A 15,447-nucleotide genomic window follows, 5' to 3' on the forward strand; every position below is an offset into this window, starting at 1 on the left:
CGCAACTGATTTGCCAAAATCTAGGCCAACAATCCCAGTGCAGTACTGAGAGAATGCTGCACTGTCGAAGGTAGCATCTTTCAGATGAGATCTTAAACAAAAGCCTCATTTGACCTCTCAGGTAAATATAAAAGATGCCATGGTACTGTTCCAGTAAGAGCAGGGTGTTTCCCTTAGTGCCCTGGCCAATATTTAACGCTCAACCAACATCACTAACAGGACAGATTATCTGGTAATTATCACACTGTTTCTATAAGATCTTGCTGTGCACTAACTGACTGCTGCCTTCTTTTTACATTACATCACTTCACAAATACTTCATTGGCTGTAAAGTGCTTTGGGGTGTCCTTAGTCATGAAAAGCGCTTTACAAATGAGAGATTTTTCTTTCTTTGTAGCCCAATGGCAGAAGGCAGTGTTTAATTACTGGACTTGCCTGCTGTGCAGCTTTATCAGCGAGTAATGCAAACTCCACAGATAAGCCTTTAAGCGCTTGCTTCAGGGTACCCCATGTGTTGCTTGCTGCTGATGCCCATGATGGAACCGGTGTTGTGTCAGAGCCTAGGGTACTGAGATACAGAAAAGGGATGGAGGAGGTTAGATAAACAAAACCTAAGTTACAGGTGTTGAGAAGCACATCAAAAAAGCAATACCTCCTAGTCACACCATCTGAATTGGACATATATTGACTGCGGTCCTTTACTGTCACCGGGTGAAAATCCTGGAACTCCCTTCCTAAAGGCACTTTGAAAGTTCCTTCACCACACAGACTTCAGTAGTTCAAGGCAGTGGCTCACCATCACTTTCTCGAAGCCAATAAATGCCAGCCATGGCAATGACACCCATATCCCCTGAATAGATATATTTTAGAAAGATAAGAATTGGTCATGCTCAGGACTTTCAAAATATGCCATGACCCTATGGTAAATTGTCTGCAGTCCTGCCACATCCAGTTGTGAATGGTGGTGGACAATTAAACAACTCAAATATCCCAATCCTCAATGATGGGGAGCCCAGCACATCAATGCAAAAGACAAGGCAGAAGCATTTGCAACAACCTTCAGCCAGAAGTGCCGAGTGCATGATCGATCTCAGTCTCCTCCAGAGGTCCCCAGCATCACAGATGCCAGTCCTTAGCTAATTCAATTCACTCCATGTGACATCAAGAAATGGCTGAAGGCACTGGACACTGTAAAGGCTATGTGCCCTGACAATATTCCGGCAATAGTGCTGAAGACTTGTGCTCCAGAACTTGCTGCATCCCTAACTAAGTTGTTCCAGTACAGCTACAACAATGGCATCTACCCGGCAATGTGGAAAATTGCCCAGGTATGTCCTGTACACAAAAAGCAGGACAAATTCAACCCGGCCAATTAGCAAAGTAATGGAAGGGATCATCAACCGTGCTATCAAGCGGCACTTGCTTAAAAATCTGCTAACTGAAACTTAGTTTGGGTTCCGCCAGGATCACTCAGCTCCCGATCATATTACAGCCTTGGTTCAAACATGGACAAAAGAGCTGAACACCAGAGGTTAGGGGAGAATGACTGCCCTCGACACCAAGGCAGCATTTGACAGAGTGTGGCATCAAGGCACTAGCAAAACTGGAGACAATAGGAATCGGGGGAAAAACACTCCGTTGGCTGGAGTCATACCTGGCAAAAAGGAAGATGGTTGTGGGTTTGGAGGTCAATTATCTCATTTCCATCACTGCAGGAGTTCCTCACGATAGTGTCCTAGTCCCAACCATCTTCAGCTGCATTATAAATGATCTTCCTTCCATCATAAGGTCAGAAGTGGGGATGTCCACTGACGATTGCACAATGTTCAGCATCAGACATGACTCCCCAGATACTGAAGCAGTCTATGTCCAAACGCAGCAACACCTGGACAATATCCAGGCTTGGGCTAACAAGTGGCAAGTAACATTCACGCCACACAAGTACCAGACATTGACCATCTCCAACAAAGAGAATCTAACCATTGCCCTTTACATTCAATGACATTACCATTGCTAAATCCCCCCACTATCAACATCCGGGGGTACCATTGACTAGAAACTGAATTAGACTAGTCATATAAATACTGTGGCTACAAGAACAGGTCAGAGGCTAGGAATCCTATGGCGAGTAACTCACATCCTGAATCCCCAAAGCCTGTCCACCATCTACAAGACGCAAGTCAAGATTATGAGGGAATACTATCCAGTTGCCTGGATGAGTGCAGCTCCAACAACACTCAAGAAGCTTAATAGCATCCAGGACAAAGCAGCCTGCTTAATTAGCACCGCATCCACTCCCTCCACCAGTGGCAGCAGCGTACACCATCTACAAGATGCGCTGCAGGAACTCACCAAGCCTCCTCAGACAGCACCTTCCAAACCCAAGACCACTACCATCTAGAAGGACAAGGGCAATAGATGCAATGGAACACCATCTGGAAGGTCCCCTCCAAGCCACACACCATCCTGACTTGGAAATATATCACCGTTCCTCCACTGTTGCTGGGTCAAAATCCTGGAACTCTCTCCCTAACAGCACTGTGGGTGTACCTACAAACATGGACTGCAGCAGTTCAAAAAGGCAGCTCACCACCACGTTCTCAAGGGCAATTAGTCATGGGCAACAAATGCTGGCCTAGCCAGTGTTGCCCACATCCCATGAATGTGTAAAACTAACTTAACAGTGACTACACTTTAAAAGTACTTAATTGGCTGTTAAGCACTTTGGGCATCCAATGGTTGTAAAATGAGCTTATACCATGAAAGTTCTTCCTTATTTTAACAGTAGCAAATGCAGGTTAAACTTTAAGACAATTTAATCTTGTTTGCCACATGAAAAACAGTGAATGAAGTCCCATTTTGCTCAGCTTTAATTAGCCCCCTCAGTCTGCAGGAGCCTTGGGTTCTATCAGCACAAACATTTCCTACTTCGCTGTGCCAGAACCATTTCTCTGCTCACTTCAGGATGGCCCCTGAGCTTCTCCTGGGTATTGGGGGTGGTTGCTATTTTGAATCTCGTTCAGTCGCTGACCCTGCAACTGAGTGCTCTCCGTAAATTCACTCCTGCAAAAACAAACGACAGCTGTTTCCAATCTCTCTGCCTGGTGAAAAACATTCTTTCTATTCTTCCTGCCTCCCCCGCCTACCCATCTCGATGGCCTATTTTTCCCGCCCCTCCAACCTACCTCTATGTTCTGTTCTTCCTTAGCGCATCGATTATGGTGACACAATCACTGCTGTGGCTTCTGAATTTCCTGACAAATTAACTCTTGCTCACTGCTTCACTGAACATAACTTTTGTGGGCTTGACTGAGACTATTTCCATCCTTAACTAACCAGCAATGGCAATCACAGCTTGTGATGCACCCCTTTAAAACCTAGCTGGGCCAATAGCTTCCAAATTAGCACAAAGAACAAGCTTTTATGATGCAAATATACACGCAATAACATTTCAATAGCTCGCTTCCAGCAGCGAAGGGGAGGGCGGGGGCAACGAAGGGGGAGAGTAAAGCAGGAGATATATGGACAGAGCTGCTTCTGAGATTAGGGAAAATGTGGAGGGGGATTAAAAAAAATGAACAAGAAACATTGTTCTCCTCCCCAAAGCCAGTTAGAGCTGTAGGGGCTCACAAGCAAAGAAAAGCACATGACAGGACTGCAAGAATGACAGGAGCAGGTTTTTTTTTAAAAAACTGCAAAAAATCCATTGACACAGGTCACAGTAACAAGCAAATAGATGGTGACATAAGTGGTCCCACATCGCAGAAAGTCTCAACACTTGCCTCAATTCCTTTCCGAACAACAGGAGATCAGTGGCATTCTCAGCAGACCTGTTTGCCATTCTCTCCACCCGGTCCCTCAGCTTATGAAAGCTGTTGTAGATGTTTCGAATCAGCTCCCTGCTGGCACCAAACTGAGTCTGGATATCAGGAGGAAGTAGTTCCTGCATTTTTTCAGGCGTTTTGAATGGAGAAGAGAAAAATCCTTACATTATCAATTGAACTCATGGAATTAACATAGCAATACTTGTCTTTTCCTTCAATAAAACAATTGAAAGCTGGGCACTTCCTTCCTTGAAGGATGCAACTATAGAATATCAATTGAACTTCATAAGTTAGATTAATAAACACCAGATTCAGAGACTTGAGCACATAATTGAGGCTGACACTCCCACCTCAGCATCACCTCATTGCACTAGTCAGAAATCTAGCATGGCTGCACCTGGAGTGCTGTATTGTCACGGATGCTATTTTTTGGATAGGACATTACACCGGGGCTTTGTTTGCCCTCACGGATAGATGTAAAAGATCCCGTGGTGCTATTTAAAGAGCAGGGGAGCTCCCCTCTCCCAGTGTCCTGCCCAACGTTTATCCCTCAACCAATGACACAAATAGATGATTTAGTTATTTATTTTATACCAGTTTGGAAATTGCTTTCCCCGAAAGGCTGTGGATACTGGGACAACTGAAGCCTTCACACAGAGATGAGATGTCTGCTCAGTCTTGATATTACGATATAAGGAGCAAAGGCATGTAAATGGAGTTGAGTTGCAGATCAGCCACAACCTAATTGAACTTCACGTTCAAGAGGCTGAATGATCAACTCTTGTTCTGATGCATGATCTGGAGTCCTAGAGTTCAAAACCAAAATACAGACCCTTTCATGTCACACATTTAGTTTTTTTGTGTAACACCTTTGACTGAAAATAGTTCCAATGGCTAGTGATATGATCTGCAACCAGCAGTACTTAATATTAAACTCCAGGATGCTCTCTGCAGACAACCCAAGTTTGGAAGAACATGATCTGAAATTATACTCTTGGTTGCTTTGCAAATGAATGTAGCATGATGATTACTTCACTGAAACCCTCATGCCAAAAACATTAGTAAACAAAACATCACTGGATTAGCCAAGGAAATATTTACCCCTACAACAGCAATGGTCCAATCGTTACCTTAGCTGTTGCTGCGATTCCACACGTCATAAACTCATCGCCCACTCCTCGCAATGATTCCCGAATCTTATTCTGGACATCCTTTTCAAAAAGAAAAGGGGAAATATGTAAAATCCTATTTCAAGGGCAGGGTCAATCTTCAAACAATTTTTTTTTTAAAAATTTCATTCTCAGGCGGCTTCTGGTATGGCTGGCATTTTTGCCCCTCCAAGTTAATGGTGGATTTTGTTCTTCAACCAGTGCAATTAATGTGGCATGTAGCAGTTTCATACAACAGAGTGATTCACTTGGTCATTATGAAGGATGGTTAAAAGTCAGGCCCATTGGTATGGAAAAGGAGTCACAAATTTAGATTTAGACAGGTTTCTTTCTTTCGAGGATATGTGAAACACGAAGATTGGAAGCCATTTTATTATTTTAAAAAAGGACAGTAGGAAATAACTAGTCATCAATAATACACGTTAAAACATGATACTTCAACCATTAACAGTTTGAGAGGCTTTTCTTAATGTTGTCCCCAGTAACCGAGTAAAATGAGCATTAGATTAATAAACAGTTTAATTTTAGGCAATTCTGTTTTGTAGTCATAGCAACCTTTTCACTATAATTATAAAGCAAGGCATCAAAATGTTACAAAAAAAATCCATATTTTCTTTGAGATCACATCAGTTGTAACTCTGGGAGATTCTTTCCCCTCTTAGGTCTTCCACCATGCCCACACTTCAGTGCAGAAAGGTGGGCTGTTATAAAGAAATGGGCATCAGAGGCATGGTGAGAATTCCCTGACCACTCTCATCCCCCCACCCCCGAAAAGGGAGGTCCTTGACTTGGCTTCATTCAACACCTCTCAACACAGCTAAGCTGAGACCAGGCACTCAGCAGCAAGGCGGGGAAGAAATTGTTTCTACAACCCTTCACCATTCCGTTCTGCACAACGCTCTCTCACTGCTCTAGATAGAGCCCATTGCTCACTACTCGTTCTACACTCCAACCAGTCATTTCCAGGAAACCTTATTGAATGTGAGAAATGGCAAACAGATCAATTCAAGGGTGTTGCTCTACGCTATACTCACAGGACCACTGAAGCACAAGAAAATCTGCAGAAGCTCATCTTCGGAAAAGAACGGGTGACGAGCCACCAGGTTAACAAAGCGTTTCAGAGCACGTCGCCGAGACTCAATAAACTCACGGTCAGCTGGATGGGGGTAAATTCAAAACAGTTCAACACACTTGCATGGCAGAGTAAACACAAAATAAAGCAGCCACCTTATTCAAAATTCCAAGCATTACTTTTTTTAAAAAACCTCACCTACAAAGTAGCAAAGGTTGGTACAATGCTCAATGACAAGCATAGTTTCAAGGAACCAACTGCTCAGTGCCAATATGAGTTTCGACAAATTGTCAGCATAAATCTTGCTCAACATTAAGAGCATAAGAAATTGGAGTAGGTGTAAGACATACAGCCCCTCAAGCCTCCTCCACCATTCAATAAGATCATGGCTGATCTTATTTCTCAGCTCAACTTCCATGCCTTGTTCCCATATCCCTTGATTCCCTTAATATCCAAAGATCTATCATTATCAGACTTGAATATACTCAATGACTGAACAGCCACAGCTTTTACTCCTAGGCTTAAGATGCAAATTTAGTGAAATATTACACTATATTCAGACCCCAAACAAAAAAGTGAACAAACAGTTCAGCAAAAACAATCCAGCATATATTCTCAAGAACTGAAAAACGTATTCAGGGCTGAGTTACAGATTATCAATGAACAAGAGAGTCAAAGGTTATGGAGGACAGAAAAGAAAGTGGAGTTAAGGCCTCAATCAAATCAACCATGATCATACTAACTGGCAAAGCAGGTTCAAAGGGGCAAATGGCCTACTTCTGTTCTTCCATAGCAGATGGCTGTAACCAAGTGTAATTGTCCAAATAGGGAGTCAGTGGAAGGAAGAGGATGTTACATACAAACATATAAGATTGATGAACGAGAAAAGACCAGTTGGTCCATCAAGCCTGCCCCACACCAGGATGCTCAAAGGTTCATGACTAGTGAGTTCCTAGACCCAAACCACACACAGCTGAAAATATGTAACATCCTGGGAGAAGCATGAAAACAGGGTTAAAAACCCTGGGGCAATAAGGGGGTGGGGCTGTAGGGAGAAGAGGAAGAGAGGGGGAGGGGAGCAGAAAAATCTGGAATTTTCTTCTCCCAATAAATATTACAAGAGTGAAGAGTATTTCTTTCCTCACACAGGAATACTAAAGGCCAGGTGGAAAACATGTGATCTCTGCAGTCAATGAGATGGCCACTCCAAGTCTTGTACAGTCTTATGTTCCTAAGTGGCTTATATTGGGTTGGGGATGATTGGCAATATTGTATAATGATGTTTACGAGAAAAGACCAGTTGGTCCATCAAGCCTGCCCCACACCAGGATGCTCAAAGGTTCATGACTAGTGAGTTCCTAGACCCAAACCACACACAGCTGAAAATATGTAACATCCTGGGAGAAGCATGAAAACAGTCATGAACCTTTGAGCATCCTGGTGTGGGGCAGGCTTGATGGACCAACTGGTCTTTTCTCGTAAACATCATTATACAATATTGCCAATCATCCCCAACCCAATATAAGCCACTTAGGAACATAAGACTGTACAAGACTTGGAGTGGCCATCTCACTGACTGCAGAGATCACATGTTTTCCACCTGGCCTTTAGTATTCCTGTGAGAGGAAAGAAATACTCTTCACTCTTGTAATATTTATTGGGAGAGGAAAATTCCAGATTTTTCTGCTCCCCTCCCCCTCTCTTCCTCTTCTCCCTACAGCCCCACCCCCTTATTGCCCCAGGGTTTTTAACCCTGTTTTCATGCTTCTCCCAGGATGTTACATATTTTCAGCTGTGTGTGGTTTGGGTCTAGGAACTCACTAGTCATGAACCTTTGAGCATCCTGGTGTGGGGCAGGCTTGATGGACCAACTGATGCTTCACTGTGACCATGGTCTTCTAAAGTTTGCTTTAATCTCTTGGGGAGCAAGTTTCTTTTTCCTGAAACAGATTACGTGGTTTTCCCTCTCTCAGGAATTATAATTCCCAGTAATGTTGAGGGAGGTGGACCAAGTTGCATTGTCTAGTGGGTAGAGCAAGCACTGGTGTTCCTATCTTTTTTACTTATGTTGGCTGCATTTAGTAACATCACTCCATATAACTAGCAAGATATATAGTGGCAGTGCTAGCATGTAGGATAATAATCACCGTGAACTTTGCCTGGAAGGTGTAATTCAATTCAGTCAGGCTGTAGACTTACAACACATCACTGAAGTTCAATTCATAGCTACATTCTCCTCCCTCCCTGCATTGCACACTCAAGCCACATTTGGCTTTCCTTGAAGACCTGGTGCAATGTATGCGTGCTGTTATTGGATGGAGGATTCCCACACATGCAGGTCAACAAAAACAGGACATTCTCATTCCCTGTTGATATTCACTAATTGTTTGATTGTATGGTGCTAATCCGATCTACAAGCTGAACATTACCAAATCTCCCTCAAATAAGGGCAAAGAAGCCGAGCACTTGGGAAGACTTCTAATTTCACAATTTTATCATAATTTTGCCACACCAAATTTTTACCTCTTAGCATTCTCTTTGGTGGCAATGCCGGCACCATCCGATATGGGAACCGCTGGAGCAGCACCTCGTGAAACACCACAAAATCATTGTATCTTCGGTAAACCGATGACTTGAATCGCTGAAAGAAAAATGCAGCAAGAGATTGGGAATTTTTTAATTACACAGCTTCTATTCCTTTTCTTCTTCATCACAAACCCTCTCTCCTAAAATGGTGATGATCTACACACAGGGGTACAATGGCACCACACTTCCACCAGTGAGTATCAGGCAGTTATTTGACTGTGAGGTATGGCATGCAGTTACGGTGAAGTCAGTTTCTCTTCCCATCTGATGTCCATTTGCCAGCAGAAGCTGCCCACTAAGCCACTCGAGCCTGTTCCACCATTCTATTAGATCAGGGTAACCATCCTCAAACCGCATTTAACCAACTGCGACCCACTAAGTCAGAAGGTTCTGCGTTTAAGTACCCCTCCAGAAACTTTAGCACAAAATCCAGTCCAGTACTAGGAGAGTGTTGCATTATTGGGGGTGCAGGCTTTCAGCTGAGACATTAAACCGAGGCCCCTGTCTGCTCTCTTCGGTTGATGTAAAAACTCCCATGGCACTATTTTAAGAAGAGAAAGTAGAGTCTTCCCTCCACGTGTGTCCTGGCCAATATTTATCCCTCATCGAACATCACTTACAAACAGATTATCAGGTTAATTATCTCATTTCTGTTTGTGGGACCATACTATGTGCAAGTTGGCTGCTGCATTTCATACATTACAACAATGACTAGGTTTCAAAAGTAGTTCATCAGATGTAAAGTAATTTGGGGCAGGCAGGCTGCAAAAGGCACTATACAAGTGCCTTTCCTGCCTTAGGAAAGAAAAATAATATAGACACCAAAGAACCATGTCCAGAAAAAAGGTTTGCATTAGGATACCCAGTGAAACAATCAGCTTACTAACAACCAACCACAGGCAAAGAGGAGACTTAAGCAGTGACAGCAGGATGTGAAGATTCAAGGTTCACATTGCAGAAAATCACCAAGGTTAAAATGGAGAGGCATGGGTTCAGTGATGCCAAACATTGACATATAAAACAACTTGCATTTATATAGCACCTTTAAAGTAGCAAAGCATCCCACAAAGCATCAAAGTTGTGTGATCTGACAGTTGACGCCAAGCCAAAGGAGACAAATGCTTCGTCAAGCAGGTAGGTTTTAAGGAGACATTGGTGGAAAGGTTTAGAGATGGAATTTTAGAGCTGAGGGCCTAGACATATAAAGGTATAGCCATCAGTGATGGAACAAAAAAAATTGGGGTGCATAAGTGGTCAGAGTTAGAGAAGCAGAGAGATCTTGGAGGGTTGAAACACATTACAGAGATAGGGAGGGCCAAGACATGGAGGGATTTGAATACAAGGATGTAAAATGTTAAAATTGAGGTTTTGGTGGACCAGGAGCCAATGTAGGTCTGTGAGTACAAGGCTGAAGCTTAAAGATCACTGAGAAGAGACAGCTAGGACAATCCAGAACACCATCAGCCAGCTAATGAGGGATAAAACCCTTGGCCAAGCTCACCTGGCTGGAAAGTTCATATTCCACATGTTTTAGGAACAAACCCTTCTTCTCTGGAATGAGTTCCACTTGCACCGTGTCAATATGCAACAAGTCTTGCAGAGTCTGTGAGAGGAGGATGGGATTTCCCTGAGCCTGCATCTGGATCGACTCCAGCTCACGCAGCTGAGGCTTTGGATATTCTTGGGAAGAAACAGATTGTTAAAGAACAACACAGGAAACCCCAACCGGCCCCTCAATCTGACACCTAAACTTTCATCCTCCCTGCAGTCACTATAGGTGCAGAACTTTAGTACAGGTTCCTATAATCTCCTGACATACTTAGCATACTATGGATAAAAGACTATTTGCTCCCATCTGATACTTTATTTCTTTGCAATAATTATGAACTTCTCCCTGCCTTCAGCCCGAGTTTTCTCTTACTACATGCATCTGCTGTGACTCAGTGGATAGCAGTCATGCTTCAGAGTCGGGAAATTGTGCATTGAAGACCCACTCTAGAGACTGGCACAAAGTGCAGACCACCACTCCCAATACAGTACTGAGGGATGCTGCCCTGTCCGAGGTGCCATCTTAAGTGAGACATTAAATAGAGGCCCTATCACCCTTTTAGGTAAATGTAAAAGATCATATGGCATCATGTGAAGAGCACCAATGGAGTTCTCCCCAGTGTCCTGGCCAATATTTATTCCTCAATCATTATCACATTACTGTTTATGGAATCTTGTCGTGCACAAATTTCCTTCAAAAACCACGTCATTGAATACGCTTTGGGACAACCAGAGCTTATGAACAATGCTAATTCTTTATTTTTTATTTAGCTTCTCTGCAGTCACAGTAGTCTGAACTCTGGGCGTCTCAGAGTACAACATTAACTCTCATCTGATGCCATATTTCTCTGCATTTATCATGTATTGTAAACTTATCTCTCCGCCCACATTTACTCCAACTGAAGGTACTGACAAATGCCAGTAACTCATTTGGCACTTTGCCCTAGGTCTACAGGGCAATGCAACTACAGGCAGTATATACACAGCAAAGCTTGATCCTGCCCTCATCCAACACCAGACACACTTCAATAGGGGTCACCAGAGAGTCACAGACAGACTGATTCTATCCTAGTCTGAGTGCAGAGGCGAAATGTAGCCACATCCCAGTAAACCATTAGACCCAACTGAAATCAGCATACTTATGCTCTAAATAGCAAGCGTCTTCACTCACTGATTCAACATGGTCCAAAGGAGTGAATATTAATTTATCACAGGGGATAGCAGCCATATAAACAATGTGCTTGTCTTCTGCATAAAGCACAACATTCCTGTAAGATGCACATACCACAGGCTGATCAATGTCTGATTTTACATGGAGTGTACACGGCTCTTACTATCTTTAGGGGGAGGTGCATAGACTGAGATCATGCAGCACAGAAGGAGACTATTTGGCACATCAGGCCTATGTTGGCTCTTTGAAAGAGCTATCCAATTAGTTCCACTTCCCTGCGCATTTCTCCTATTAAAATGATAAAACATTTCAGAAATGTGCAAGAATAGGCACCAATGCCCAAAGGGGCAAGGGGCAAACTTGGAATTACAAATTCCCTGCAACAGGAGACATGGAGTTAGAAGTCTTCATTGGGACATCCTCTTTCTCACCTCTTAGTGGCTGCTGAAGAACACCATTGGAGGTTACTTGCAGAAGGGACACTGGCCCTTCCTCTGCAGAACGTACAAGATGCAGAAAATAGGATCAGAGGCCACCAAAAGGTAAAACAAGTACGAGGCAACTCCAAAATAAAAATAAAAAAGCACGACATTTATATTTGTGGCAAAGTACAAACCAGAATTGGCACCTACACTTCCATCCTCTTCCTTAGTTATTCTAGGATTCTACCCAACAGCACTACAGGAACACTTTCACCACATGGACTGCAGCAATTCAAGGTGGTGGTTCACCAGCACCCAGGCTATACCAGCCTTGCCAGTGACCCCATATCTCGATAATGAGTTTTTTAAAATTTGGAAATATCTGGTGCACAACTTTTCATTCATTGATCCTTCTCGAGGAACTACTAAAGAAATTCGCCATACCTTGTGTGACGTTCTCCAGCAGTTTGGCTGAAGGCTGCTTCCCCTGCTGAGCAAGAGCAATCAACACCAAAGCTTTGTACAGAGCTGACTTGGTAATGGACTCATCCTTGGATTCTACAATCTCAGCAATCTGGAAACATAGCATTTAGAAGTCACCCGCTGGAGAACACAGTTAGTCAATAATCTTTCACCTCATCCCAAAAAAAGACAAATCTCACCATTAAGTGAAATAGCAAACTTCATGTACATTATATTTTTTTCTGGGATGAGAGGAGGGCAAGTGAACCTTTTGTACTCATTAAGTCTAAGCTAGGGAAGTGCCGGGGAATGATATTCTTGCAATTTTTTCTCTCCATTGATCTGGTAAAGTCAGTGTCATTTTGTGGGACCTTGCTCTGTACAAATTGGCTGTCATGTTTCCTACAAAAACGACTACAGTTTAAAAGTCAGTAATTGACTGGAAAGGGCTTTGGGACATCTGGAGGTGGTGAAAGAGACACTTAAATGCAATGTTTTCTTTTTTCTTTCTTGTTCTGTGCTAACATTGTAAAGAGTGACAAGTTGATAAGACAAGGAGGGCAGGATCTCACGCTTAGAGAGAAAAATTGGCAAGAGAGAAATCAATGCAGCAGTTTACTTACAATCACTTCTCAGACCAAGACAATGGCTTTAAATGGTTTCCATAGGGTAATTCTGCATTAAATACTTCCTGTGCTTCCACCAATCTCCAGTAAAAGCAAAGCCATGTGAAATATTCAATATTGAGTCCATAGGTTTCTGGTCAATACCCAGTACAATGGGCTAAATAGTCCAACGTACAATCACTTTCTATTTTTTTTAAACTAAGCTTTGTTCACAGCAAAGTAATCAGTTAAGCAGGAAATCACCAAACAGTCCACACTGAAAGGGGGAGGAAAACAATTACACAACTTGAATTTCCCCACACAGCATATAGAACAGTTGGCAGATTTATTACAAAGAAGCAACTTAAAACACAGAAATCCATTTGTCATGTGTAATACAGAAGAGAAGGCTGCCATCGGGCCCATTGTGCCTGGGCTAACTCTTTGAAAGAACAATCAGTTAGTCCCATACTCTCCAATAGCTCTCCAAATTTTTCCCCTAAAAGTATGTATCCAATTCCCTTTCCGATGAGACATTAAACAGAGGCCCCATTTGTTCTCCAGACTACGTAAAAGATCTCATGGTACTATTTTGAGGAGCCTCTGCTCAGTGTCCTGGCCAATATTTATCCCTCAAACAATATATCATAACATATTATCTGGTCACTACCTTAGCTTTGGAGAGCAGCAACACATCTTAGACAAAGAAATGCATCTGTCCTTCTTTAGATGCCAACTCAAGCTTTCTGATGATCAAAGAGGATAACGCACTTTCAGAGCAGAGACCAGCCGTGACATGCAGGCAGAACAGGACAACAAAACGCCACTGATGCCTGCCCAGGTGCTAATTACATTTAGTACACTTATTGTCCAATATCTGTCCCCAACACTTCCAACAAGTCATTATTTTATGACCTCAAGCTCCATCAAAGAGAGAACTCCATTGACGAGGGGTAGAAAACTTGACAAAAATGTCAACAGTTTATACAATCGATCAGCTCTCCAACTCCAAATGCAATCCTCTTTAAATATTGTTACAATCCCCGCAGAGACCAATAACTTTTTTAAAAAGATATTTGAATTCCCAATGACCAACTGAAAGGATCACATGACAAGGTTTCAAGTTTTAAGACCTTTACTGTAACTAATCAAAAGCAACAACTAAAAGCCATTTAGCAGCCAAGTAATACTCTAGAAAAGATATCCCTCCCTTGACTCAACACAAACAAAAAAAAAACCCACACCAGTCATACTTCACACATGCTGCCCATATCCGCAGAATTGCTGCTTTTACAATAACCAGATGAACATCACTTACAGCTTCCAAAGGCTCTGCTTCTCCCTGTTTCAAGTCGTAACATCGAGTGACTGTCAAAAGGCAACTCTTTCAGTTTGAGAAATCCCGAAGCAAATACACAACTCTCTTCATTACCCATTTTATCTTAAACTTCACACTGATAACAATATTTCCATCTCTCCAGCAAACCTCTCCATAGGTCACTTTGCATTGTAGAACACCTGAGTTAATTAATATTCTCCGTGCAACAGACTCAAACATCGCATCTTGTGTCAGAGCTTGCTGAGGGATTACATCAATACCTTGTTTTGTATAATAGGTGGTAGCTCAGTCCTGTTCAACAGTTTACGAAAGACACTTCTCCGCACTTGGTCCTCCTGTTTACAGCAAATGGCTTCATACACCTCGCGGTAATAGGGAGGCACATCACCTAATGTAAACATAAGGATCAGTGTTAAAGACAGATAGGCAAATGACCTTTCACAATCTCAAGATGTCCCAAAGTGCTTTACAGCCTTTTGAACATACATCACTGTAACAACAGCAGAGAAAAATGACTTTCTCTTCTTCGACATATCATCAGAGGCTTCTTTACATCCACCTGAGAAAGAAGCCCCATCTACGCTCATCTCAACCTTAGAACTACAATGCAGTGTCAGTGATGGTTTTGTGCTGAAATCGCTGGAGAGCACCTTGAACCCACAACCTGATGATGAGTGAGGGGAGGAGGGTGGGGGGGGGGGGGGGGGGGGGGGGGGGGGGGGGGGAAACGGGGAAATGGGCGGGAGAGAGGAGGGGGGACAGAGCGCGGAGGGACGGGGGTGGGGGGAGAGAGAGAGAGACGGGGGGTGGGGGGAGAGAGAGAGAGAGACGGGGGCATGGGGGGAGAGAGAGAGAGAGACGGGGGCATGGGGGAGAGAGAGAGAGAGACGGGGGCATGGGGGAGAGAGAGAGAGAGACGGGGGCATGGGGGAGAGAGAGAGAGAGACGGGGGTGGGGGGAGAGAGAGAGAGAGACGGGGGCATGGGGGAGAGAGAGAGAGAGACGGGGGCATGGGGGAGAGAGAGAGAGAGACGGGGGCATTGAGGTGAGAGAGAGAGAGAGAGACGGGGGCATGGGGGAGAGAGAGAGAGAGAGACGGGGGTGGGGGGAGAGAGAGAGAGAGACGGGGGTGGGGGGAGAGAGAGAGAGAGACGGGGGTGGGGGGAGAGAGAGAGAGAGACGGGGGTGGGGGGAGAGAGAGAGAGAGACGGGGGTGGGGGGAGAGAGAGAGAGAGACGGGGGTGGGGGG

At 43.7% G+C, this 15,447-nt stretch overlaps 1 protein-coding gene across 2 annotated transcripts in view; it reads right to left on the reverse strand.

Annotated features, from left to right (window-relative positions):
- The window catches only part of snx8a (sorting nexin 8a), a 49,008-nt gene extending 36,650 nt beyond the window's left edge, over window positions 1-12,358 (reverse strand). For both annotated transcript variants that reach the window (XR_005945272.1, XM_041206008.1), the window contains exons 1-7: window positions 12,237-12,358; window positions 10,153-10,331; window positions 8,589-8,706; window positions 6,028-6,149; window positions 4,955-5,035; window positions 3,783-3,943; window positions 436-568 (exon numbers count right to left, since the gene is read on the reverse strand). Coding sequence is in view for 1 of the 2 variants with exons in the window: in XM_041206008.1 (XP_041061942.1) it covers window positions 436-568; window positions 3,783-3,943; window positions 4,955-5,035; window positions 6,028-6,149; window positions 8,589-8,706; window positions 10,153-10,290 (753 nt within the window). In the remaining variant the exon portion in view is untranslated. The remainder of the gene's footprint in view (window positions 1-435; window positions 569-3,782; window positions 3,944-4,954; window positions 5,036-6,027; window positions 6,150-8,588; window positions 8,707-10,152; window positions 10,332-12,236) is intronic.
- Window positions 12,359-15,447: the final 3,089 nt, after the last annotated feature.

The sequence above is a fragment of the Carcharodon carcharias genome, chromosome 15 (genome assembly GCF_017639515.1).
Source record: "Carcharodon carcharias isolate sCarCar2 chromosome 15, sCarCar2.pri, whole genome shotgun sequence".
Lineage (NCBI taxonomy): Eukaryota > Metazoa > Chordata > Chondrichthyes > Lamniformes > Lamnidae > Carcharodon > Carcharodon carcharias.